The 27,101-nt window shown below is 45.6% G+C and overlaps 1 protein-coding gene across 3 annotated transcripts in view; it reads right to left on the minus strand.

Moving 5' to 3' along the window:
• Window positions 1-24,609: 24,609 nt before the first annotated feature.
• Window positions 24,610-27,101, minus strand: part of LOC140209663 (A disintegrin and metalloproteinase with thrombospondin motifs 7) — a 248,372-nt gene continuing 245,880 nt past the window's right edge. For 2 of the 3 annotated variants that reach the window (XM_072278011.1, XM_072278012.1), the window contains one exon: window positions 24,610-25,419. In XM_072278011.1, the coding sequence (XP_072134112.1) occupies window positions 25,262-25,419 (158 nt within the window). In that variant the 3' untranslated portion in view covers window positions 24,610-25,261. The remainder of the gene's footprint in view (window positions 25,420-27,101) is intronic. The other variant, XM_072278013.1, reaches the window with a different exon arrangement.

Raw genomic sequence — 27,101 nt, forward strand, 5'->3', positions numbered from 1 at the left:
AGCTTACTTGCATTTACCCAATCTATACCCCTCATAATTTTGTATACCTCCATCAAATCTCCTCACAATCTTCTACGTTCCAAGGAAAAAAGTCTTAACCTATTCAACCTTGTAACTCAGGTCCTGCAGACCTGCCAACATCCTTGTAAATTTTCTCTGTACTCTTTCAACCTTATTTACACCTTTCCTGCAGGCAGGTGACCAAAACTGCACACAATGCTCCAATTAGGCCCTGGCAACGTCTTACGCAACTTCAACGTAAGATCCCTTCTCCTGTACTCGGTATATTGACTTACAGAGGCCAAAAGCCTTCATTACGTCTCTACCTACCTGTGACGCCATTTTCAGTGAGTTATGGATCTGCATGACACATACTTTGGAACATGCAGTGAATAACAACCAACGCATCCAAAAATGCGCTGCGGCCGGCCTGCGAGTGTTGCTGCAAGTTTTGGCACCCACATAGCAAGCCCATCATGCTCGGCAGATCAACACAGAACACCGATGGGCTGAATAGCCTAATTCTGCTCCTATGTCTTATGGTCTTGCAATAAAACAGAACATTCCAAGCGACAAAGCTACAAGAGTAAAACAAACCAGCTCCTCCCTCCCTCACATGCACATACGCAGTCCTCTAACCTCACGACAGGCCACCAGCCTCCAGATATGGAGTTTACTGCCCGTGATACCTGTGAATACCCTCTCTTCGCCACCAATGAGTGCACACCCGCTGGGACTTGAGAAAGTTGAGTTACGGAAATAATTATGAGGGGTATACACAGGGTAAATGAAAGCAGACTTTTTCCACGCCTAGAGGTCATAGGTTAAGGGTGAAAGGTGAAAAGTTTAAGGGGAACATGAGAGCAACTTCATCACTTAGAGAGTGGTGAGAGGGAGGAATGAGCTGCCAGCGGGAATGGGTGTGATTTCAACTTCAACATTTGAGAGAAGTTTGGGTAAGTGCATGGATGGCTGTGGTCCCAATGCAGGTGAATGGGAGCAGGCAGTTTAAATGGGTTGGCACGGACTAGATGGGCCGAAGGGCCTGTTTCTGTGCTGTTGTTCTCTATGACTCTATTGTCAGAGGTTGAGATTTAATTCCCTGAAATGTAGGGTGGTTTGACAGGGTCTATAAAGTCATGAGGGGCGTAGACAGCATGAGTGTTCATAGTTCGTTCCCCAGGGTAGGGGAGTCAAGAAATCGAGGCAACAGGCTTAATTTGAGGAGGGGGAGAGATTGAATAGGAAACCTAAGGGCAACATTTTCACCCGGGGGCAGTCTGTGTACAGAACAGCCTGCCAGAGGCAGTGGTTCAAACAGGTACATTGACACAGGACAGGAACATGGAAAAGAAAAAAATAGAGCAGGGGTTCCCAAACTGGGGTCCACAGACCCCTCAGTTAAGGGTAGGGGTTCATGGCTTGGGAACCCCAGGTTTAGAGGGATATGGGCCAAATGGGATGACCTAGATAGGAATCCTGATCAGCATGGCAGAATCTAGTTCCAGAGGGGACAGGCTCAGAATCGAAGGACGACCCTTTGGAACAAGGATGAGGAGGAGGTTCTTCAGCCAGAGGGTGGTGAATCTGTGGAGTTCAGTCACAGATGTTTGTGGAGGCCAGGTTAGTGGGTATGTTTAAAGCAGAGGTTGATAAGCTCTTGATTAATCAGGGCATCAAAGGTTTCGGGGAGAAAGCAGGAGAATGCGGTTCAGAGGGAAAATAAATCAGCCAAGACGGAATGGTGGAGCAGACTCGATGGGCTGAATGGCCTAATTCTGCTCTATGTCTTATGGCTGAGTTGGGCTGAAGGTCCTGTTTTCTGTTGTTTGGCTTCTTACACCTCACTTTTCCTGATTCCCATCCTGCCCCTCTCTGAGTAAGGGTCTTGTGCTCAAATATCAACATCCCTCACCCCTCTCCTCTGTAACACCCTCCAGCCCAACATACCCTGCCCAGCAGAACTCTACTCCCCAGTTTATAGAAACATAGAAAACCTACAGCACAATACAGACCCTTTGGCCCACAATGCTGTGCCGAATATGTACTTACTTTAGAAATTACCTCGGGTTACCCATAGCCCTCTATTTTTCTGAGCTCCAGGAGCCTCTTAAAAGAATTTATCGTATCCAAAAGACCTTATTATTTCAGCTCCCTGTTTTTGTCAGCTGAATATTGAGTCAACCCAGGGAGCCTCACTGGACGTCACTGTTCTTTTCTGCAAGGGAGGGGGTTTGGATTTGGTGTTGTTGTCACTGTCTTTTTTGCGAAGTAGGGGGTTGGGGGTTTGGGGTTTGATGTTCCAGCTGCCATTTTCCGTGCGGGCGATCTGTAAGTTTTTTGTGTGAGGGAGGAGTGGGGGGGGCGGACTAGGGTTTGCATGTTTTGTTTCTTTTTCTTTCTCATGCCGGGGGGGGGGAGGTGATGCCTTTTCTTTCAACAACTCCCATGGTTTTTCTGTATTTCATGGCTATCTGGAGAAGACAAATATGAGAGTTGTATTGTACATGCATACTTTGACAATAATAATGTATCTTTGAACATTTCCATATGCAAAGAGAGAAGAATTTAGAGATTTAACAAGAGTACCAGAATGGGTCTGAGGAGAAGCCAGGGCTGAACAGTGGATAAGGTCAGTTACCAGAATCAGAGAGATACAACACAGAACCAGGCCCTTCAGCCCATCTACACCACCCTGACTATCCACCACCCATTTACACAAATCCTCCATTAATCCTATTTTGAGACATGTGGTTCTGTAGATACTGGAAATCCAGAACAACACGCGCAAAATGCTGGGAGATCTCAGCAGGTCAGACAGCATCAATGGAGGGGAATTAAATAGCGCAGTGGTTAGCACGACATTATTACAGTTCAGGGTGGAGTTCAGAGTTTGCAGTTCAATTCTGAAACCGTCCGTAAGGAGTTTGCACATTCTCCCTCTGACCGTGAGGGTTTTCTCCCACGGTCCAAAGATGTCCCAGTTAGAAGGTAATTGGTCGTTGTGAATGGTCCTGGGATTAGGCAGGGGTTGCTGGTGGTGTGGCTCGTTGGGATCTCTAAATAATATAATATAAATAAACAGCTGACATTTTGGGTCCTGGAGCGGTGCTGCCTGACGTGCTAACTTCCTCCAGTATCTATTCCCCTTTAATCTCCCCATATTCTACCACCTGTCGTCAACATTACAGGCAACTCATGGCAGCCAATTAACCTCAGACTAGAATTTGCCGGAATGTGGAAGCTCTTCCGGACGACACCCGAGGTTGGGATTGATCCTGGGTCTCTGGAGGCGCGAGGCCCTGTCTCTACCAGCTGCGCCACTGTGTCGCTCTGACAGAGGGTGTTTGGAGGACAGGTAAAACAGAGCCTGGAGCACGGATCATCGCAGAAAGCATCTTTAAATGACAATACAGAACTGGAGGGAAGAGGAGGAGGAAGAGGAACGCCCTGCTGTTGTGATTTATTTATTTAGCGGAGTAGGCCCTTGTGGAACTTTGAGCCGCGTTGCCCCAGCAAAGTAATCACAGTACAATTTACTACGACCAGTTAACCTACCCAGAGCGTCTTTGGACTGTGGGAGGAAGCTGGAACACCCAGGAAAAACACCCTCATTCCACAGGGAGATGCCTCACAGAACGTCACTGGAATTAAGCTCCAAACTCCGGAATGCCCTGAGCTGCCATAAATGCAGAGGAAGCAGATTTAGCAGGAAATTTCAAAGCAGATATTGTATGAAACGTCAGATCAGATCGGGTAGTGGGGAGAGAGCAGGCAGGTATGTCAGAGAACCATCCTGGCCATGACGGGCCAGTTGGCATCTTTCTGTGCTCTGGGATGAAGCAGCAACGGCTATTTTGTGAGCCTAACAGATGGGGGCAGTAGAGAGCCACATGCACAAAAAAATTAACAGCCTGATAATTTCTTAAACATTGAACCATAATCACAGAGCTGAGGCTTTTTGGACCAATTAGCATTCTTGAAATTCATATTCAGCTCAGTCTCAGACCCTGGGATCCCTCCAGTAGGCCAAAGATGCACACCTTATTTATCAAAGAAGCCATTCTGAGGCCTCTGTCGGTCAGTGTCGACCATGGATGTTCCATCCTACCTGTCTAGATAGGCAAACCAGGGGAGTATGATATGGAGAGGCAGCTGTTACCCATGCAACAGGTTTCCCTTCTCCACACAGCTGATGGATCCAAAGACCAATATAGTTTGGCACAGACAGCGTTGCTGGAGTTGCCAGTCAGCGTTGAACTCAACGTAGAACTGCCTTAGGGACTCCAGCTCCAGATCTTTCCCCCTGGGCTTACGCCGGAAGCCTCCCCCATGATTGGGTAGACCCGCAAGGCAGCAGAGGTCTGAGATCGCAGGTTTCCTTCTCCTAGATGAGCTGCCAACCACGGCTGACAAGCCCCATCTGCCTGGAGCGACTGGTTTTAAGGTGCCAGTACCCCACCTTTTGCCCCTTCTCCTGTCAGTAGGTTCTCCTGACAAAGTGTATTGGTCTTTGGATCCATCAGCTGTGTGGAGAGGGGTAACAGGTTTCTCTCCATATCATGCTTTGCCTACCTAAGCTGGACTTGGTTTTCAGAGGCTATTTCAGATGCACGCCATTGGGAGCACTTAATAGATACTGAGAGCTTATCCCCACTATCACCCCCGGCTATAACAATCTTAAGAAACCAATGGAAGCCTTGAAGCACCTTTAAATGAGCAACCACTACACTGCAGGTGATTCAGCCCATCGGGTCCATGCTGGACGCCCCCAGCAGACTAAGTCCCATCTCGTTCCCCTCTCCTCTCAGCCCTCCAGTTAACCCCCCCACTACTGCCACAATTACCCTCCTGTCTACCATAGGCGCCATGGTCGCGTGGCAGCCAGCACAACACTACGTCAGCTCGGGGCGTCGTAGCCTGGAGTTCAGTTCCCGTATCATCTGTAAGGGGCTCATACACTCTCTCTGTGAACTTGCCTTCCTCCCACAGTCCGATGACACAGCAGTTAGCAGGTTAATTGGTCGCTGTTAATTGTCCTGTGATTAGACTCGGGTTACTTTTACTTTACTTTGTTGTCGCCAAACAATTGATACTAGAGTGTACAATCATCACAACGATATTTGATTCTGCGCTTCCCACTCCCTGGATTACAAATCGATAGTAAATATTAAAAATTTAAATTATAAATCATAAATAGAAAATAGAAAAGAGAAAGTAAGGTAGTGCAAAAAAAAACCGAGATGCAGGTCTGGATATTTGGAGGTTACGGCCCAGATCCGGGTCAGGATCCGTTCAGCAGTCTTATCACAGTTGGAAAGAAGCTGTTCCCAAATCTGGCCGTACGAGTCTTCAAGCCCCTGAGCCTTCTCCCGGAGGGAAGAGGGATGAAAAGTGTGTTCGCTGGGTGGGTCGTGTCCTTGATTATCCTGGCAGCACTGCTAACAGTGTGCGGTGTAAAGTGAGTCCAAGGACAGAAGATTGGTTTGTGTGATGTGCTGTGCTGTGTTCATGATCTTCTGCAGCTTCTTCCGGTCTTGGACAGGACAACTTCCATACCAGGTTGTGATGCACCCTAGAAGAATGCTTTCTACGGTGCATCTATAAAAATTAGTGACATCTATAAAAATTAGGGGACAGGCCACATTTTTTTAGCATTCTCAGGAAGTAAAGGTGCTGGTGGGTTAGATAGACAAATTGTTGGGCAGTGCAGCTTGTTGGCCCGGAAGGCCTACGAGTTTCCAAAACAAGGGGGAATCGGTTCAAGGTTCAGGGAAGGAGGTTAAACTGGGATGTGAGGGGTAAATTTTAAATACAAACTCTGACATCTGGAACTTGCTGCTGGAGGTGATGGAGGAATCTGATTCAATCACAACATTTAGGAGATGTTTAGACAGGCACGGTAGTGTAGTGCTTAGCACAACTATTTTACGTACCAGTTCAATTCCCACAGCCTGTAAGGAGTTTGTACGTTCTCCCCGTCAATGCATGTGTTTTCTCCAGGTTCTCTGGTTTCTTCCTGCATTTCAAAGACGCACCGGTTGGTAGGTTAATTGGTCATTGTAAATTGTCCCATGATTAGGCTCGGGTTGATTCGGTGTGTTGCCCTACTCCATACTGTATCTCAATAAATACAGCAAATCCTCGGCTTTGCGTGTTTCAGCAACCGGGGAGAGGTCGAAGGTGCTCGGCAGAGGATGGCGCTCCGGAGGCTGTATCGGAGCGGCTGGTCGGAAGCTCGAAGTTTTCGGACGGATGGACTCGGTGTCGGCTGTGGTCGGCTGCTTCCAAGGTATCAGCAAGCTGACGGTGCCTGGAGGTTTATGGCAGGGAGTTTCTCCCTTTTGCCGCCTGCTATCGGGGACTCAGGAGTTGATCGACTCAGACTTTGAGACTTTTTTTTTACTGTGCCCATGGTTTGTTCTTCATCAAATTACGGTATTGCTCTGCACTGCTGTAACTATATGTTATAATTATGTGATTCTGTCAGTGTTAGTCTTTGATCTGTCCTGTTTTCTGTGATATCACTCTGGAGAAACATTGTATCATTTCTTAATGCATGTATGCATTTCTAAATGACAATAAAAAGAGGACTGTGTGTTCTTATAATCTAAAAAAAATCTACCAACCAACCAATCAATAAATAGGCAAGGAATTGAAGGATAAGGACCCAATGTAGACAAATGGGATTAAAAAATACTTGTCACATATCCATTGAAACATACAGTGAAATGCATCATTTGCATCAACAACCAACACAGTCCGAGGACGCGCTGGGGGCAGCCCCAAGTGTGGCCCCGCTTCCAGTGCCAACATAGCATGCCCACAACTCAATAAAGCTAATGTGCACATCTATTGGAATGTGGGAGGAAACCAGAACACCTGGAGGAAACCCACACGGATGTGGCTAGAAGGTTAGCATTGATATGAAGGGCCAATGGGCCTGTTTTCAGTGCTGTAGAATTATCTGTTCCCCTTTGAGACCCCCACCTACACCAGGGGTAATTTACAGAGTCAACTAACACACCTACAGGTCTTAGGGTACGGGAGGAGACCAGAGCAGGGGTCACAGGAAGAGCATGGAAACTCAATAGACAGCAGAGGTCAGGATCAGACACACACCGCTGTGTGTACCTTCCACTCTTCCACTCCACCACTCTCATCAGCAGCACAGTATCAAGAAGACGTCGCTCACCTTCCCATCCCACCAGCTCTCGCACATCCTGCACCATCCGAGAGAAACGTGCAGGGTCACAATGTCAAGCGGGATATAAATGGACTGGGAATTCTCCGGAGAAGAGCAGGAAGCAGAATTTAATCCCAGGATTCTGCTGGAAGCCAAAAGCAACAGGAGTAAAAAGTCAAAGAGGCATGAAGACTAACAATCTGCTTTGCTTCAAAATGGGCTTTGTATGCTTTTCAATAAGTAGTTGTAAAAAAAAAGTTGGAGAGCAGGCGGTGTAGTTGAAAGTGACAAGAGTAGCACAGTGGCATAGCAGTGAACGTGATGTTAGTACTGTGCCAGCGACCCAGGTTCAATTCCCACCGCTGCCTGCAGTGAGTTTCATGTTCTCCCCGTGACCCTGTGGGTTTCCTGCAGGTGCTCCAGTTTCCTCCTGCAATCCAAAGACATACGGGCTGGGGTTGGTAAATTGCGGGCATGCTAAGTTGGTGCTGGAAGCACGACGACATTTGCAGGCTGCCCCCCGTACATCCTTGGACTGTGTTGGTAGTTGATGCAAAATGACACATTTCACTGTATGCTTTGATATTTGTGTGACAAATAAAATTAACCTCTAGAACTCAGTGGGGTGGGCATTATCTGCAGAGAAAAGTGCACAGCCAACTCAAGAACATGGACTGCCCATTCCCCTCCACAGACGCTGCCTGACATAGAAACATAGAAACATAGAAAATAGGTGCAGGAGTAGGCCATTCGGCCCTTTGAGCCTGCACCGTCATTCATACGATCATGGTTGATCATCCAACTCAGAACACTGTACCTGCCCTCTCCCCATAACCCCTGATCCCTTTAGCCACAAGGGCCATATCTAACTCCCTCTTAAATATAGCCAATGAACTGGCCTCAACTGTTTCCTGTGGCAGAGAATTCCATAGATTCACCACTCTCTGTGTGAAGAAGTTTTTCCTCATCTCGGTCCTAAAAGGCTTCCCCTTTATCCTCAAATTGTGACCCCTCATTCTGGACTTCCCCAACATCGGGAACAATCTTCCTACATCTAGTCTGTCCAATCCCTTTAGAATTTTAAACGTTTCAATAAGATCCCCCATCAATCTTCTAAATTCCAGAGAGTATAAGCCTAGTCAATCCAGTCTTTCATCATATGAAAGTCCTGCCATCCCAGGAATCAATTTGGTGAACCTTCTTTGTACTCCCTCTAGCAAGAATGTCTTTCCTCGGATTAGGGGACCAAAACTGCACACAATACTCCAGGTGTGGTCTCACCAAGGCCTTGTACAACTGCAGTAGTACCTCCCTGCTCCTGTACTCGAATTCTCTTGCAATGAATGCCAGCATACCATTCGCCTTTTTCACCACCTGCTGTACTTGCATGCCAACTTTCAATGACTGGTGTACAATGACACCCAGGTCTCGTTGCACCTCCCCTTTTCCTAATCGGCCACCATTCAGATAATAATCTGTTTTCCTGTTCTTGCCACCAAAGTGGATAACCTCACATTTATCCACATTAAATTGCATCTGCCATGAATTTGCCCACTCACCCAACCTATCCAAGTCACCCTGCATCCTCTTAGCATCCTCCTCACAGCTAACACTGCCGCCCAGCTTCATGTCATCCGCAAACTTGCAGATACTGCATTTAATTCCCTCGTCTAAGTCATTAATATATATTGTAAACAACTGGGGTCCCAGCACTGAGCCTTGCGGTACCCCAATAGTCACTACCTGCCATTCTGAAAAGGTCCCGTTTATTCCCACTCTTTGCTTCCTGTCATCCAACCAATTCTCTATCCACATCAATACCTTACCCCCAATACCGTGTGCTTTAAATTTGCACACTAATCTCCTGTGTGGGACCTTGTCAAAAGCCTTTGAAAATCCAAATATACCACATCCACTGGTTCTCCCCTATCCACTCTACTAGTTACATCCTCAAAAAAATTCTATGAGAATCGTCAGACATGATTTTCCTTTCATAAATCCATGCTGACTTTGTCTGATGATTTCACTGCTTTCCAAATGTGCTGTTATCACATCTTTGATAACTGACTCTAGCATTTTCCCCACCACCGATGTCAGGCTTACTGGTCTATCATTCCCCGGTTTCTCTCTCCCTCCTTTTTTAAAAAGCGGGCTTACATTAGCCACCCTCCAATCCTCCTGACCTGCTGAGTTCCTCCAGCATTTTGTGTGTGTGACTCTGGATTTCCAGCAACTGCAGAATCTATTGAGTTTGGGATTGTTGGAGAGGTCCGCAGCCAGATGAGGCGCGGTCACATCTCCATCCAAAGTTGTACGGGTTAGGGTTAGCAAACTGTGGACATGCTATGTTGACACTTGCGGGCTGCCCCCAGCACATCCTCGGACTCTGTTGGTCATTAATGAAAACGACTCATTCACTGTATATGTGACAAATAAAACTAATCTTTAATCCGTCACATGGGCAATAGGTGAGACAGTGGAGGATGCTACTCAAACAAGCACAGTGCAGGGGAAGGGTGGAACTCTGAAGCAGTTCTCTGTGTTCAATCCCCACGGAGACCTTGAAGAATGTAATTTCCTATTTTCTGCTAGAGCCATTATTGCAGGGATTGCTGGTAAGTGAATTTTCAGTGCGGAGGAGACAGACCAAAGGATTTTGGAGCAGAATTTTCTTGTACAGGCGCCCACACACCCAACCCAATGCCAGACTGCATCAGTGATTAAGATTCATTTATTTATCACATGGACACGCAGCGGTTACAGCTCGCGGGAGTTTAGTTTCAGCGCTGCTCTGTAAGGAGTCTCCGTACATCCTCCCCGGGGAACGTGTGGGTTTTCCCCAGGTGCTCTGGTTTCCTCCCACAGTCCCATGTTAACCAGGTAGGTTAACTGGTTGTTGTATATCGTCCTGTGATTAGGTTAGGGTTGATCAGGGTTGTGAAGTTGCTGGAACAACCTGGCTCAAAGGGCTGGAAGAGACTACACTATGTTGTATTGATAGGTAGATAGATCAGAATGGATTGATTAGACTGGATATAGATGGACAGAGAAATAGACAGACAGACATGGAAACTCTTATGTTTTGAAACTTCAAAACATTAAACTAATTGAAAGGAAGACACAGGAGTCTGAAATGTGAGTCTAACTTTCGGTTTACTTTAAGTGAGGCACGCACTTATCACATGGCAGTGTAATGACGTATGCATTTCACATATTTTTGCATATGACCCATAATGGATTATTGAAACAAACAAGAATGCTGAATCAAGCTACATATATTCAAGATTACTCAAATATTGCTGAAATATTAAACACACAGCAGACACAAGCAACATGCACAAGGATGTGCTGGGGATAAGCTGCAAGTGTCTCCACGCATTCCGGCTCCAATGTAGCATTCCTGCAACGCTCGGCAGAACAACGCAGAACACAGCAAGCAACAAAACAAGGCCTGCTCTTTTCGCCTTTGGGACAACAGTCTAAAGCTGGAGGAAGCAGCTGTGGTCCCCAAACTCTGCATGGAAGAGAATGAAATGCTTTCCTCACAAGTTAGCCTGTTGTCAGAAACTAGTCACTATCTGGTGTAAAATGGTTGGTAAGAGCAGGTTACAGAATGATAGACAACAGGTGCAGGAGTAGGCCATTTGGCCCTTCGAGCCAGCACCGCCATTCACTGTGATCATGGCTGATCATCCACAATCAGTATCCAGTTCCTGCCTTATCCCCATAACCTTTGATTCCGCTATCTTTAAGAGCTCTATCCATCTCTTTTTTGAAAGCATCCAGAGACTTGGCCCCCACAGCCTTCTGGGGCAGAGCATTCCATATATCCACCACTCTCTGGGTGAAAAAGTTTTTCCTCAACTCTGTTCTAACTGGCCTACCCCTAATTCTTAAACTGTGGCCTCTGGTTCTGGACTCACCCATCAGTGGGAACATGTTTCCTACCTCCAGCGTGTCCAATTCCTTAATAATCTTATATGTTTCAATAAGATTCCCTCTCAGCCTTCTAAATTCCAGAGTATACAAGCCAAGTCGCTCCAATCTTTCGACATATGACAGTCCCGCCATCCCGGGAGTTAACCTTGTGAACCTATGCTGCACTCCCTCAATAGCAAGAATGTCCTTCCTCGAATTTGGAGACCAAAACTGCACACAGTACTCCAGGTGTGGTCTCACCAGGGCCCTGTACAGCTGCAGAAGGACCTCTTTGCTCTTATACTCAATTCCCCTTGTTATGAAGGCCAGCATGCCATTAGTTTTCTTCACTGCCTACTGTACTTGCATGCTTGCTTTCAGTGACTGATGTACAAGAACACCTAGATCTCGTTGTGCTTCCCCTTTTCCTAACTTGACTCCATTTAGATAATAATCTGCCTTCCCGTTCTTACCACCAAAGTGGATAACCTCACATTTATCCACATTAAACTGCATCTGCCATGCATCTGCCCACTCACCCAGCCTGTCCAAGTCACCCTGCATTCTCATAACATCCTCCTCACATTTCACACTGCCACCCAGCTTTGTGTCATTGGTAAATTTGCTAATGTTACTTTTAATTCCCTCATCTAAATCATTAATATATATTGTAAACAGCAGCGGTCCCAGCACTGAACCCTGCGGTACCCCATTGGTCACCGCCTGCCATTCCAAAAGGGACCTGTTAATCGCTACTCTTTGTTTTCTGTCAGCCAGCCAATTTTTAATACATGTCAGTACCCTGCTCTCCAATACCATGTGCCCTAATTTTGCCCACTAATCTCCTATGTGGGACTTTATCAAAGGCTTTCTGAAAGTCCAGGTACACTACATCCACTGGCTCTCCCTTGTCCATTTTCATAGTTACATCCTCAAAAAATTCCAGAAGATTAGTCAAGCACGATTTCCCCTTCGTAAATCCATGCTGACTCGGACCAATCCTGTTACTACTATCCAGATGTGTCGTAATTTCATCTTTTATAATTGACTCCAGCATCTTTCCCACCACCGACGTCAGGCTAACCGGTCTATAATTCCCTGTTTTCTCTCTTCCTCCCTTCTTGAAGAGAGGGACAACATTCGCCACCCTCCAATCCACAGGAATTGATTCTGAATCTATAGAAGGTTGGAAAATGATTACCAATGTGTCCACGATTTCTAAAGCCACCTCCTTAAGTACCCTGGGATGCAGACCATCAGGTCCCGGGGACTTATCAGCCTTCAGACCCAATAGCCTATCCGACACTATTCCCTGCCTAATATAAATTTCCTTCAATTCATCCATTACCCTAGGTCCTTTGGCCACTATTACATCTGGGAGATTGTTTGTGTCTTCCCTAGTGAAGACAGATCCAAAGTACCTGTTCAACTTGTCTGCCATTTCCTTGTTCCCCATAATAAATTCACCTACTTCTGTCTTCAAGGGCCCAATTTTGGTCTTAACTATTTTTTTCCTTTTCACATACCTAAAGAAGCTTTTACTATCCTCCTTTATATTCTTGGCTAGTTTACCTTCGTACCTCATTTTTTTCTCCGCGTATTGCCTTTTTAGTTACCTTCTGTTGCTCTTGAAAAGTTTCCCAAGCCTCCGGCTTCCCACTCGTCTTTGTTACGTTATACTTCTTTTCTTTTATTTTTATACTGTCCATTACTTCCCTTGTCAGCCACGGCCTCCCCTTACTCCCCTTAGGATCTTTCTTCCTCTTTGGAATGAACTGATCCTGCACCTTCCGCATTATTCCCAGAAACATTTGCCATTGCTGTTCCACTGTCATCCCTGCTAGGGTATTGTTCCATTGAATTTTGGCCAGCTCCTCCCTCATAGCACCATAGTTCCCTTTGTTCAACTATAATATTGACACTTCCGAGTTTCCCTTCTCCCTCTCAAATTGTAGATTAAAATTTATCATATTATGGTCACTACCTCCTAATGGCTCCTTTACCTCAAGGTCCCTGATCAAATCCATTTCATTGCACAACACTAAATCTAGAATTGCGTTCTCTGGTAGGCTCCAGTACAAGCTGTTCTAAGAATCCATCTCAGAGGGACTCCACAACTCCCTTTCTTGGGGTCCAGTACTAACCTGATTCCTCTAGTCTACCTGCGTGTTGAAGTCCCCCATAACAACTGTAGCATTACCTTTGCCACATGCCAATTTTAACTCTTGATTCAATTTACACCCTACATCCAGACTACTGTTTGGGGGCCTGTAGATGACTCCTATTAATGTCTTTCTACCCCTAGAATTTCTCAGTTCTATCCATACTGACTCTACGTCTCCTGATTCTGTGTCCCCCTCGCAAGTGACTGAATATCATTCCTCACCAACAGAGCCACCCCACCCCCTCTGCCCATCAGTCTGTCCTTTCGATAGGACGTATATCCTTGAATATTCATTTCCCAGGCCCTGTCCACTTGAAGCCATGTCTCTGTTATTCCCACAACATCATACATACCAATTTCCAACTGCGCCTCAAGCCCATCCACTTTATTTCTTATACTCCGTGCATCCATAAACAATACTTTTAATTCCTTACTCCCCTCACCTCCCATATCAATTCCTATTTCACTTGGCCATACTGTACGATCCCTTCTTGAGCTTTCTGCACTGTTGATTCTGCTGTCTTTCTTAACTTTTCTTATAGTCACTTTCCCTTTATCTCACTACACTGTACTTGACCCACACCTCTTCCCTTTCTTACCTGCTACCTACATTCCTTATTCCGATTGTGTGTGAAGTACTTTCAGTCACAATTCAGAGTCTACAAAAAATATAGATTAGCTTTATTTGTCACATATACATCGAAACATACAGCGAAATGGGTCGTTTGAGTCATCATATTTTTGTGACCTGCTGGGGACCGCTGTGCTTCCGGTGTCAATTCACCATGCTCACAACTTACTAACCCTAACCTCTATGAATGGGCAGCAACTACTCTCTGGTAGATCCGGGGCAGCACAGCAGGATAGCGGCCTGCCTAACGCTTTACTGTGCCAGCAACCCGTGTTCAATTCCTGCCACTTGTCTGTACGTCCTCTCCGTGACCACGTGGGTTTCCTCTGGGTGCTCCGGTTTCCTCCCACATCACAAAGACGTGTGTACGGGTTAGGGTTCATGAACTGTAGACATACTATGTTGGTGACAGAGGCATGGCAACACTTGTGGGCTGCCCCCAGCACCTCCTCAGACTGTGTTGGTCGTAGACATAAGACAACCCATTTCACTGCATGTTTCAATGTATGTGCGACGAATAAAACTAATCTATAAAAATTCCAAACATCCACAAACCAAGTGAAGAAATTCTTCCTTCTCTATCTCCTAAATGGCCATCTCTTTATCCTGAGATAAATATAGAAACATAAACTAAAGGCCATTTGGCCCTTCAAGCCTGTTCTGCCATTCAGAGCTGACCATCTATCTCAATGATATCTTACATACCCTCCCCTTAGCCCTGATATCTTCATGAATAGAATAATATCAACTCTTTAAACATAAGGTGGTCTCCATCTGTAGAGAACTTCTCTGAGATTTCTTCTAATGTCAGCCACTAAATAATTTACCAGAGAAACCCCACGGTCGCTGCCACCCCTTACAACAACTCCAGGCGGTGGAATTGCTGGGGATGTTTCACGACCCCCCACATCCTCTTCCAGAGGAGACTGGCCCCAAATGATTCCCACTGCCTGCAGCTGGGTCGGGATTACCCTCACTGGCTGAAGCTTCTGGAGCGAATCACAGGTGCAGGATGTGACTGGCTCCTGATGAGATGTGCTTCAGTGTGTTCACCACATGGAGGGAATCCCTTCTGTAGAGTGGTTTGCTGAGGCACTTGACTACTCCACGCTCGGCCAGATTGGACTCTGTATAATTGTCCCTGGGTTCAAATCCCGTTCCGTTTTATTGCAAATACATTTTATTTTTGAAAGACAAAAGAAACAAGCCCTGTTTGCACTCACCTTGCATGATCCTGTGGTAAATCTTTAAAAGTGCAAACGAGTTAGTGTAGGTAGGATGTATGACTTCCAAAACTGGGAGTCATAGTCATCAAACAGTCCCAGTGAGATGATTTAGCGGAGCATCATAGAACAGAAACAGGCCCTTCAACACATCTAGACTTTGTTGACCTTTTATCCTGCCCAGTCCCATCAACCACAGCCCTTCATACCTATCCCATTTATACTTTTGTGCATTCCTCTAAGTGTTGAAACTGAACGTGCATCCACCACTTCCATTGGCAGCTCGTTCCACACTCTCACCACCCTCTGAGTGAGGAAGATCCCCCTCAGGTTCCACCTAAACAGTTCACCTTTCATCCTTATGACTTCTAGTTCTAGTCTCGTCCTTCACTGGAAAAAGCCTGCTTGCATTGATCCTACCTATGGTCCTCATCATTCTGTATACCTCTATCAATTTTACCTTCATCCTCCTGTGCTCCAGGGAGTAAAATCCAAACCTATTTAACCCTTACCTATAACTCAGGTCCTCAAGTGCCGGCAACATCCTTGTAAATTTTTGCTGCATTGTCAATCGTATTGACATCTTTCCTGTAGGTAGGTGACCAGAACTAAGCACAATGGAAATGGGGAGAAGATGGCGGCCTCTCTGGTGAATGATATCTGTATTTGTCAAGTAGGATGCCGTGCACAATTCTGATTTGATGGAGACAGATGTGAGAAGCACGGAGGAACATCTGGAGAAACTTCTGAAATGCCCGCTTCGCTACCGCTGCTACTGTGCGATCGAGAATCTCCAGAGGGGAAGGCCCCAAATCCCTGGCTTTGCCTGTTGCTTGGCGGCCGGGGTCGAAGCGCTCGGCAGAGATGGTGCTCGGTGTCGGAGGGCTGGTTGGAGCCTTGAAGTTTTCGGACGGACTCAAGAGTTGGACTGTGGTTGGGTGCTTCCAGGGTGTTGCATCAGCAAGTTTGCCGCGCTGGAGGTTCATGGCAGGGAGAGTTTTCTTCCTTCTACTGTCTGTGTGAGATGATGGGACTTTCGGGATTTTGAGACTTATTTTTACTGTGCCGATGGTCTGTTCTTTATCAAATTACGGTATTGCTTTGCACTGTTGTAACTATATGTTATAATTATGCGGTTTTTGTCAGTTTTAGTCTTGGTCTGTCTTGTGCTTCTGTGATATCATACTGGAGGAACATTGTATCATCTTTTAATGCATGCGTTACTAAATGACAATAAACGAGGACTGCGTGTCCTCATAATCTAATCTAATCTAATACTCCAAATTAGGCCTCACCAATGTCTCATACAGCTTCAACATTCCATCCCAGCTCCTGTCCTCAGTACTTTGATTTGTGAAGGTCAATATGCTAATGGGTGACAGGGTGGAGATGCATCTCTACCAAAGGAGGTGTAAGGAGCTCCTTCCCTCCGCTAGCCTGTAGGTCACCCTCGGGCAAGGTGTAGCACCTGCTTAGTCCCTGGGTCAGGGTCATGTGAAACCATGGGAGCAGGTGGTGGATGGTCGTATGAGCAGCCGGTGCATATCACAAATCCTGGTTATGCAACCACTGACGCCAGGCAGACATCTCTGAAGTGTATTGATAATGGCCAGGGTCACCCGTCTTGTAAAGACACTGCCCAGAAAAAGGCAATGGCAAACCACTTCTGTAGAAAAATTTGCCAGGAACAATCATAGTTTATGAGACCATTATCGCCAACATCATACAACACGGCACATAATGATGATATGATGATAATATTGAGGGTGTCAAAACCTCCCTCTATGGCCCTATCTACCTGCGACACCACTTTCAAGGCATTATTGATCTGTACTCCCAGATCCCTTTGTTCTACCACGCTCCTCAATGCCCTACCACTCATTGCGTAAGTTGTACCTGATGAGAGTGAAGAAGGAATGGATGTGTTCCGATGTACATGTGATAAATTAATGAATCTTAGATCTGTCCATCTTAAAGATGACTTACATTTTTCAGTAAAACAAATGATTGCTTTGCTTCTTTCAAAAAATTGAAGGAAATTTTTTTTGTACATTTCCTGAAATCCCACTCTCTGTTCACATACTTACATAAGCACACCCCAGGATACACAAGAAGGAACTGAACTGGATCTGTTCTGTTGGTGTGTTAAAACATTTATCAAACCCCAAGCTTTCTTGATGTTGTTCCAGATATTTCTGAGAGCTCTTTCTGAAGTTGTCTCAGTTTCCGCCTGGACTGATTGGGGAAACGGAATGGTCGAGAGAGCTAGGACAGATTGCATTACCACCGGCCAGCCGGCAGTCAGGTGATAAATTCCAAGAGGCTTCACAAGTGGTCCCCGAGGAGATCTGTACGTGTGCTTATGATTGGTTTTCCAGGATTGGATGTGCAGAGACTCTGTTTTCCTGTGCGGTGAGGTATTGCTAACCCACACCAACTCTGATCCAGAAAAGCCCCACATGTAAAATGAAGTTTCCGTCTTCAGAACCCACTCATCCCTCGTAGCCCCCTCCAAGCCTGCAACTTCTCCATCTCCCAGGACAGCTCCAGTTTTGTCCATAAGACATTGGAATAGAATTAGGCTATTCGGCCCATCAAATCTGCTCCACCATTCCATCATGGCTGCTTTATTATCCCTCTCAATCCCATTCTCCTGCCTCCTCCCTGTAACCTTTGACTCCCTTAGTAATCAAGAACCTATCAACCTCCAGTTTAAATATACCCAATGACTTGGCTCCACAGCCGTCTGTGGCAATGAATTCCACAGATTCACCAGCCTCTGGCTAAAGAAATTCCTCCTCACCTTTGTTCAAAAGTGATGTCCTTCGATCGAGGCTGTGCCTTCTGGTCCTAGACTCCCCCACTATTGGAAACGTCCTCTCCACATCCACTCTATCTGGTTCTTTCAATATTCAATAGGTTTCAATGAGATCCCTTTTCATTCTTCTAAACTCCAGCGAGTACTCCAGAGAAGAAATATTACTATTTCTTTATTTTTGTATTTGCACATTTTCTATCTTTTGCACGCAGTTGAACATCCAAGTTGGTGCGGTCTTTCACAGATTATATTATGCTTATTATTCTATTATAGATTTATTGAGTGTGCCCGCAAGAAAGTGAATTTCAGGATTGTATAAGGTGACATTTATGTTCTTTGATTAATAAATTTACTTTGAGCTTTCTTTGCTTTTAGTTAGTTGCACGGTGGGTTTTTTTTTGAGGTTTTTTTTCCCTTTTCTCTATTGATATATATATATAAAAATTAGTATACTATTATGTTACCTTGGTATGTTATGTTTAAATTACATTGTTTGTATCATTTTTTTTGTATTAATATCTTCTGTAATTTTATTATATTCTAACAGTGTATTAGTGCCTATATGGCTTACCTTTTTGTATACTTATTCAATAAAAAGATTTAAAAAGAAATTTACTTTGAGCTTTGAGTACAGGATCTGAGCCATCGAAATGCTTCTCATACTAGATGGGATAGTTTGTCAAATGTGTCCAGGAAAGTTTCCTTCATTAGTACAACAAGGGAGAGTGCAATACTGTATCTGCTATTAGGGAATGAGACAGGGCTGGTGGCAGAAGTTTATGTAGGGGAACACTTTGCATCTAGTGACCATAATGCCGTTAGTTTCAAAGTAACTATGCAAAAAGATAGGTCTGGTCTGTGGGTTGAGAAAGGCCAATTTTGATGTTATCAGAAATGATCTGGCAAGTGTGGACTGGGACAGGCAAGGGTGTACTTAGAAAGTAAGAGGCCTTCAAGAGCAAAAATTTGAGAGTACAAAGCTTGTATGTCCCTGTCAGGATAAAAGGTAAAGATAACAAGTGTAGGGAACCTTGGTTTTCAAGAGATATTGAGGCCCTGGTTAAGAGACAAAGGAGGTGCAGAGCAGATATAAGCAAGTAGGAACAAATGAGGTGCTTATGGGTTACAAGAAATGCAAGACAGCACTCAAGAAAGAATAAAGAAGGCATGAAGTTGCTCTGGCAGACAAGGTGAAGGAGAATCCCAAGAGATTCTACAGGTATGTGAAGAGCAAAAGGATTGCAAGGGACAAAACTGGCCTTCTGGAAGACCAGAATGGTAATCCCATTTGTGGAGTCAAAACAGATGGGACAGATCTTAAAAGCATTCTTTGCACCTGTATTTACTCGGGAGATGGATACAGAGTCTATAGAAGTGCGTCAAAGTGGCATCGACTTCATGGACCCCGTACAGTTTATAGAGGAGGAGGTGTTTGCTACCCTGAGGCAAATCAGGGTGGATAAATCCCCAGGGCCTGACAAAGTGTTCCCTCGGACCCTACGAGAGGCAAGTGCAGAAATTGCTGGGGCCCAAGCAGAGATATTTAAAACATCCTTAGTGACAGGAGAAATACCAGAGAATTGGAGGATAGACAATGTTGTTCCGCTGTTACAAAAAGGTTCTAAATGGAAAGCAGGAAATTATAGGCCGGTGAGTCCGACATCAGTCATGAGAAAGCTATTGGAACATATTCTAAGGGACTGGATATGTAAGTGATAGTCAGCATGGCTTCATGCATAGTAGCTCATGCCTAAAGAGATTTTTGAGAAAGTTACCAGGGAACTGGATGAAGGAAAGGCAGTGGATGTTGCTTTCATAGACTTCGATAAGGCATTTGACAAGTTCCCACGGGGGAGGCTGTTCAAGAAAGTTCAGTTGCTTGGCATTCATGATGAGAGGTAGTAAATTGGATTAGACATTGGCTTTGTGGGAGAAGCCAGAGAGTGGTAGTAGAGGCTTGCTTCTCTGACTGGAGCCTGTGACTAGTGGCGTGCCACAGGGATCGGTGCTGGGTCCATTGTTGTTTGTCATTAATATCAATGATCTGGATGATAATGTGGCTAACTGGATCAGCAGATTTGTAGATGACACCAAGATTGGGGATGTAGTGGACAGTGAGGAAGGTTATCATGGCATGCAGAGGGATCTGCATCAATTGGAAAAATGGGCTGAAAAATGGCAGATGGAATCTAATGCAGTTAAGTGCAAGGTTTTGCACTTCGGTGGGACCAGCCAGAGTAGGTCTTACACAGTGAACGCTAGGGCACTGAGGAGTGTGGTAGATCAAAGGGATCTTGGAATACAGGTCCATAATTCATTGGAAGTGGCATCACAGGTAGACAGGGCTGTAAAGAAAGCTTTTGGCAGATGGGCCTTCGTAAATCAATGTATTGAGTGCAGGAGATAGGATGTTCTGTTGAAGTTGTATAAGACATTGGAGAAAAGTACAGTTCTGTGTAAAGGCCTTAGACCCACACTGTATGTAGCTGGGGTGCCTATGACTTTTACACAGTACTGTACAAGGGGGATGTCAGGAGGTAGAGTTTTTTACACACAGAGTGGGTGCCTGAAACACCCTGCCAGGGTGATGGTAGAGGCAGATACATTAGGGACATGGATGATAGAAAAATGGAGGGCTATGTGGGAGAGAAGGGTTAGATTGATCCTGGAGAAGGTTCAAAGGTTGACACAACATTGTGGGTTGACGGGTCTGTCCTATTCCACGTTCTATTCAGTTTCCACATTTTGCAGCTTACCTTCAGTTTGGCGATAAGCAGAGCTGAACACTGAACTCCCATCCACTGGGTTTGCAAGGAAGAGACTCTAAACCAGGGGCTCCCAGCCTGGGGTCCACGGACCCCCCGGTTAATGGTATTGGTCCACGGGAACCCCTGATCGAAAGCATCCAACTCAGTGTCAGTAACACTCGATCATGTACTGGATCCAGGTGGTAGAGCACACAAGGGAGAATCGACTGGAGCAACTGGTCTGCACGCTCTTCCTCTGATCCAAGGTACTCCGGATTCAAAGCCATGTGATTTGGCAGATTAAACCAAATTAGGGCGCCAAGGTAGCGCAGTGGTTAGCGTAGTGCTTTACTGCGCCAGTGACCCGGGCTCAATTCCTGCCGCTGTCCGTAAGGAGTTTGTACGTTCTCCCCGTGACCGTCTGAGTTTCGCCTGGGTGCTCTTGTTACCTCCCATGGTCCAGAAGAATAATGGGTAGGCTCAACAAGTTGTGGGCATGCTATGTTGCCGACGGGAGGGTGGTGACATTTGCAGGCTGCCCCCAGCACATCCTCAAACCGCGTTGGTCGTTGTTTCAAAACAACATATTTCACTGTAAGTTTCGCTTACGTGTGGCAAATAAAACTAATCTTTAAGAAGCTTTATCTTCAATTGGCACCTGTACATTGCCCCCAGTGTGTGTGCATAGGTGGTGGAATCTGGGGGTGTTTATAGGGGAACAAATTGCGATGGATGCTTGATGGTTGTCATGGATTCAATGGGCCAAAGGGCCTCTTCTACTGCTGGGTGACTCTAAGAGTACGACTCACCAACAAAGGTTTAAAATGGGTAATTAAAAAGTGGCCAGCCACAGCCACCTCAAATAAAGAAATTTTAAAAACCTATCACCAAATCCTTCAACACTAAATCGATTAGTCTGCGAGAATCAGACCAAAGAACTTGATAAAAATAAGTTTAATAAGAACCTAAAACATATAAAAGTTGTCTGGCACTGAGCTCATCCGTCTGACTCAACATTCAAACCACAAACAGACCTCCAGCGTTCCACTGGGACACAGCAACACGGAGACAAGATCTCTTGCCCAGCACGAACTCCGATGGTAAAAACCAGAGATTCTGCAGATGCTGGAAATCTTGAGCAACATACACAAAATGCTGAGGAACTCAGCGGATCAGGCAACATTTATGGAAGTGAATAAACATCCATCATTTTGAGCTGAGGCCCTTCATCAGGACTGGAAAGGAAAGGGGGAAGAGGTCAGAATAGGAAGGTGGGGGGAGGGGGAAGAGTACAAGCTGACAGGTGAAAGGTGAGACCAGGAAATGAATAAAAAGCTGGGAGGTGATTGGTGGAAGAGGTAGAGGGCCGAAGAAGAAGGAATCTGATAGGAGAGGAGAGTGGAGCATGGGAGAAAAGGAAAGAGGGGCACCAGAGGGAGGTAATGGGTAGGGGTGAGTGGAGAACCAAAATATGGAATGGAAAAATAGAGAATGGAGGAGGGGTATAAGTTAGCAGAAAATTAGAAAAATCAATGATCATGCCATCAGGTTGAAGCTACCCCAATGGAATATGAGGTCACTAAGCCTGGCCTCATCATGGCAGTAGAGGAGGTCATGGACTGGCAAGTCAGGGAGGGAATGGGAATTCAATTGAAATGGGTGGTCACTGGGAGATCCTGCCTTTTGTGGAAGGCAGAGTGAAGGTGCTCGACGAAGCGGTCCCCCAATCTACGTTGGGTATCACCGATGTAGACCAGCCCGGGAGCACCAGAGAGGGTAGACAACCCTGGACAGACTCACTGGATGGTTTATTTGGGGTCCTGACTGGTGGCGAGGGGGAAGGTGCGTGTCAGGTGGGAGATAAGTGGGGAGGGACAAGCGGACAAAAGAGTCACGTAGGGAGCATTCCTCATGGAAAGCAGGGAGTGGGAGGAAAGGATGTGCTAAGTTATAGGATCCCATTGACGATGGCAGAAGTTACGGAGGATGATGTCCTCTCCATAGATGCTGCCTGACCTGCTGAGAACTCGCAAGGAACATCAGGAAGGGGTGTTTCTGTTAGTCGACAAGTTGGGGAGATCTCGTGCTTGTCCTTGTCAAATGAGGGCACCAGTGCTGGGAAGTTTCTTTATTATTTGCACAGTTTGTCTTCTGTTGCACACTGGAGGCTTGTCAGACTTCAGTAAGTATAGCTTACCGTCAGTTCTATAGGCTTGCTTTGTTTTCCTGTGAATGCCTGCAAGAAAATTCAGCTCAAGGTAGAATATAAATGTGGTGACTTTGGAGAGGGTTCAAAGAAGGTTCATGAAAATGATCCCAGGATTGAAAGGTTTATCACATGAGGAGTGTTTGATGGCTCTGGGCTTGTACTTGCTGGAATTCAGAAGAATGAGGGCGAGAATCTCATTGAAACCTGTTGAAAGTTGAAAGGCCTTGATAGAGTGGAGGCGGAGAGGATGTTTCTGGTGGAGGGAGAGTCTAAGACCAGAGGACACAGCCTCAGAATAGTGGTACGTCCATTTAGCACAGAGATGAGGAGGAATTTCTTTAGCCAGAAGGTGGTGAACCTGTGGAATTTGTTGCCACAGGCAGCTGTGGAGGCCAAGTCATTGAGTGTATTTAAGGCAGAGGTTGATAAGATTCTGGATTGATCAGGGCATGAAGGGGTACAGGGAGAAGGCAGGAGATTGGGGCTGAGAAGGAAAATGGATCAGCCATGATGAAATGGCAGAGCAGACTCGATGGGCCAAATGGCTTAATTCTGCTCCTATATACAGTACTTACTTTGATAATAAATTCACTCACTATGAGAGGAATTCTGTGCCATTTCCTTTTGCGTTTAGGTGTAGCGGTGAGCATTCACAGATTTGGAATGACCCAGGTCAGAGGCAGAGTGAAACTTCTTCCCCCTCTTCTCACTCATTCTGCTTCAGGTAGTGGAGGGTGGGAGCTGCTGCTTTGCTGTACCAGAGACCCGGGTTCATTCCTGACCTCAGGCACTGTCTGTGTGTGGGTTTCCCCCTCGGGTGCTCTGGTTTCCCCTCTCACGTCCCACTGGTAGGTTCAACTGGACACTGTCAATTGCCCCTCATGCAGGTAGTTTGCAAAAAAAGTTCAGTAGCGCTTTAGAGTGCCAGTGATCAGGATTTAATTCCCTCTATCGTCTGTGAGGAGTTTGTACGTTCTCCCTGTGACCACGTGGGTTTCCTCTGAGCACTCTGCTTTCTTCTCATTCCAAAACTGTCCGGGTTAGGGTTAGAAAATTGTGGGCACGCCACGTTGGCACTGGACACTTGTGGGCTGCCCCAACACATCCTTGTTAATGCAAACGGCACAATTCACCGTGTGTTTTGATGTTTCAATGTACATGTGACAAATAAAACTAATCTTCAATCTTTAAAAAGATCAAAGAAGCATTGACGGGGAGGTGAGAGTGAATCTGTTGCAGGGAAACAAAGAAATAAAGAGGGGGAAGGGAACTGAAGGGATTACACTGCTGGAATGAATTAAACACCATCCATTTGTGGCATATGCCTTAAACTCAAACCTGCAAAGTCTATGCATGTAATATAAAAAGATTCCATTCAATATGGTCCCAGGAGACTCTGTACTAGGGACTCAAACATCATCGACAGCTGTTTGAAACGATCCTCCTTGTAATAAGACAGTTCAGTTCCTTAGTAACAAACACACAGATATACACACACACACTCACTCATGTGTACACATGCATATATGTCCACACACACAATCACACACACACACACACACACACACCCTTCAGCACAGAAATCAGTGTGGCCCATGTCCTCTTGTGATAGATATAGGTTTTACAATGTTTCTTATGTATTAGCACCATGGCTTTGTATTCAGAATAACGTACAATGATAAATGCTCAACAAGAAGTTCTAAAAGTTGAAAATAAGTTTTTTATATAAAAAACTGTTCAAGTATGAAAAGGTTCTGTGCTGTCCGTCACCACCCGGGATAGGGTACAGGGCAATGATCAGACACAGAGCACCAAGAGACACCTTCATTCCTGTTCCATCTCGTCTGTGTGTAGTTTTTCATTGATTCCATTGTATTTTTTTGTATCTACTGTGAATGCCCGCAAGAGGGTAAATCTCACGGTAGTGCATGTTGACAAAGGTGTACACTTTCAACTTTGAACTCCGAACCGCTCTGAAGAGACGGCTGAGGCTGTGCTATCAATGGGAAAGGGAGGTGTCGTTCTTCAAACGTTGGAGCACCACTTATTTGAAAGGATGATACGTAACTATAGCAACCATGGGCCTCAGGCCTTATCCTGCAACCCCAACACTGTAAAATCTTGCTTCAACCCAGTCAGGTTTGTGGTCCTGTAAAATGGTTGCATTAACAAGAATACTGAAAGAAAGTCTCTCTCATTACGTATACATAAATATTTTAAAAAACCCTCCAGATTTCAGTGTTTTCTTTTGTATCTTTTTTTCCTGAATTGCTTTTGGCACCTTTCAGTCACTGTGATACTTCTGCCCGTATTGTTTACTTCTGAAAAGTCTCTCTTTTCCTGCATCGTATTCCAGGCTGACAGCTCACCTCCGTGAGATGCGCTCGTTACCGCGGTCTCTCGTTCTGTGTTGCTTGCACGTTTTGCAGCACTGCGCCTGGACAGTCTGCAGGTAACAGCGGCCCAGGAGCTTCAGCGTCTGGCAGAACGTGAAGGTCAGCCGATTGCGCTCGCAGGTGTAACCTTGGCGGGGAAAGATACAGGTAAAAACACCTGTTAGTTATCAGTGAACTGTCTGCTGTCCCTCTTTCCCTTTCCCTGTCCCTGGGGTACAAATTTGCATATGACTGGTGGCACATTCGTCTTGTGATACATGAACACATCGATCACGTGAAGGAATTTGACAGAGTACAGCACCACTTCTGGTGATTAGACAACTAATAATCTGAGCATACTCCTGCTCGAAAACTGTTCTGTACTGACAGAACACCAAACAAACTTGTTGCAACTATGCAAAAATTGACTGATGGATAGAACCACTACAGACCCTCACCATCCAGGACATACCCTCTTCTCAAGGAGGTGGTATAAAATCAATCAGGTTTAATGTCACCGGCATAATCGTGAAATTTGTTAACTTTGCAGCAGTAGTACAATGCAATACATAATAATAGAGACAAGAACTGTGAATTACAGCAAGTAAATATTATATGTATGAATGTGTGTGTGTGTGTGTGTGTGTGTATGTGTGTATATAAAAATAGTTAAGTTAAATTAGTAGTACAAAAAACAGAATTAAAAAATGTAGCAAGTTAGTGTTTCTTCACAGGTTCAATGTCCATTCAGAAATCTGATGGCAGAGGGGAAGAAACTGTTCCTGAATCATTGAGTGTGTGCCTTCAGGCTCCTATACCTCCTTCCTGATGGTAGCAATGAGAACAAGGCATGGTCTGGGTGATGGGGGTCCCTAATGACGGATGTCACCTTTTCTGAGGCATTGCTCCTTGAAGGTGTCCTGGATACTGTGGAGGCTAGTGCCCATGATGGAGCTGACTAAGTTTACAAGTCTCTGCAGCTCACTTCAATCCTGTGCAGGAGCCTGAAGACCCATGCTCAACATTACTCCGTCCCCCTCCCCGCAGACATCAGATTTTTGAACGGCTTGTGAACCCAAGAACACAACCCTGCTGATCAGAATCAAGTTTTTTGTCACTAACATATGTCATGAAACTTGCTGTTGTTGTGTAGCAGCAGTACAGTGCAATACATTAAAAGCACCACAAACTGTCTAGGTACCATATCTGATGCGGACGCTGGTGACCATGGTTTTCCACACAGGTCTATTACTCGTTCTTTGGATGACTTCCATTTCCTCGGTGTGTAGCCACCTGGCTGGGCTTTTGATGTACATAAGCCGAGGTCTTCCATGAATTACGATGAGAAATATATACAAAAAATAACCAGGCAAAAACAGAGCAAAAATAGTGAGGTATTGTTCCACTTGCCTCTCACGTGGCCAAGTGGTTAAGGCGTTCGTCTAGTTACCTCAAGGTCGCTAGTTCGAGCCTCAGCTGTGGGAGCGTGTTTGTGCCCTTGAGCAAGGCACTTAATCACACATTGCTCTAGTCTGTGTGAGAAGTGGCGCCCCACGTAGACTTCCAATCTGCGCCTTGTAAGGCATGAAAATGCCCGACGCAGGCCTCTCATAGTCTGAGTCGACGTTCCCTCCCCTCCCTGCCTCTCAAAGTTCAACCCTACAACGCTGTGGTGAGAGGTGGAAACGGGTGAGGCTGGCCAACAGAGCTCTGGTGAAGCTGTATAGGCCAATCCTCTGTACTATGGCTTATAGAAACATTGATGAACTCCAACCAGACCATTGACTTGGGAGGATGGAGATGGGAGGATGGAGATGGGAGGTCATCAAT

The sequence above is a fragment of the Mobula birostris genome, chromosome 14, assembly GCF_030028105.1.
Source record: "Mobula birostris isolate sMobBir1 chromosome 14, sMobBir1.hap1, whole genome shotgun sequence".
NCBI lineage: Eukaryota > Metazoa > Chordata > Chondrichthyes > Myliobatiformes > Myliobatidae > Mobula > Mobula birostris.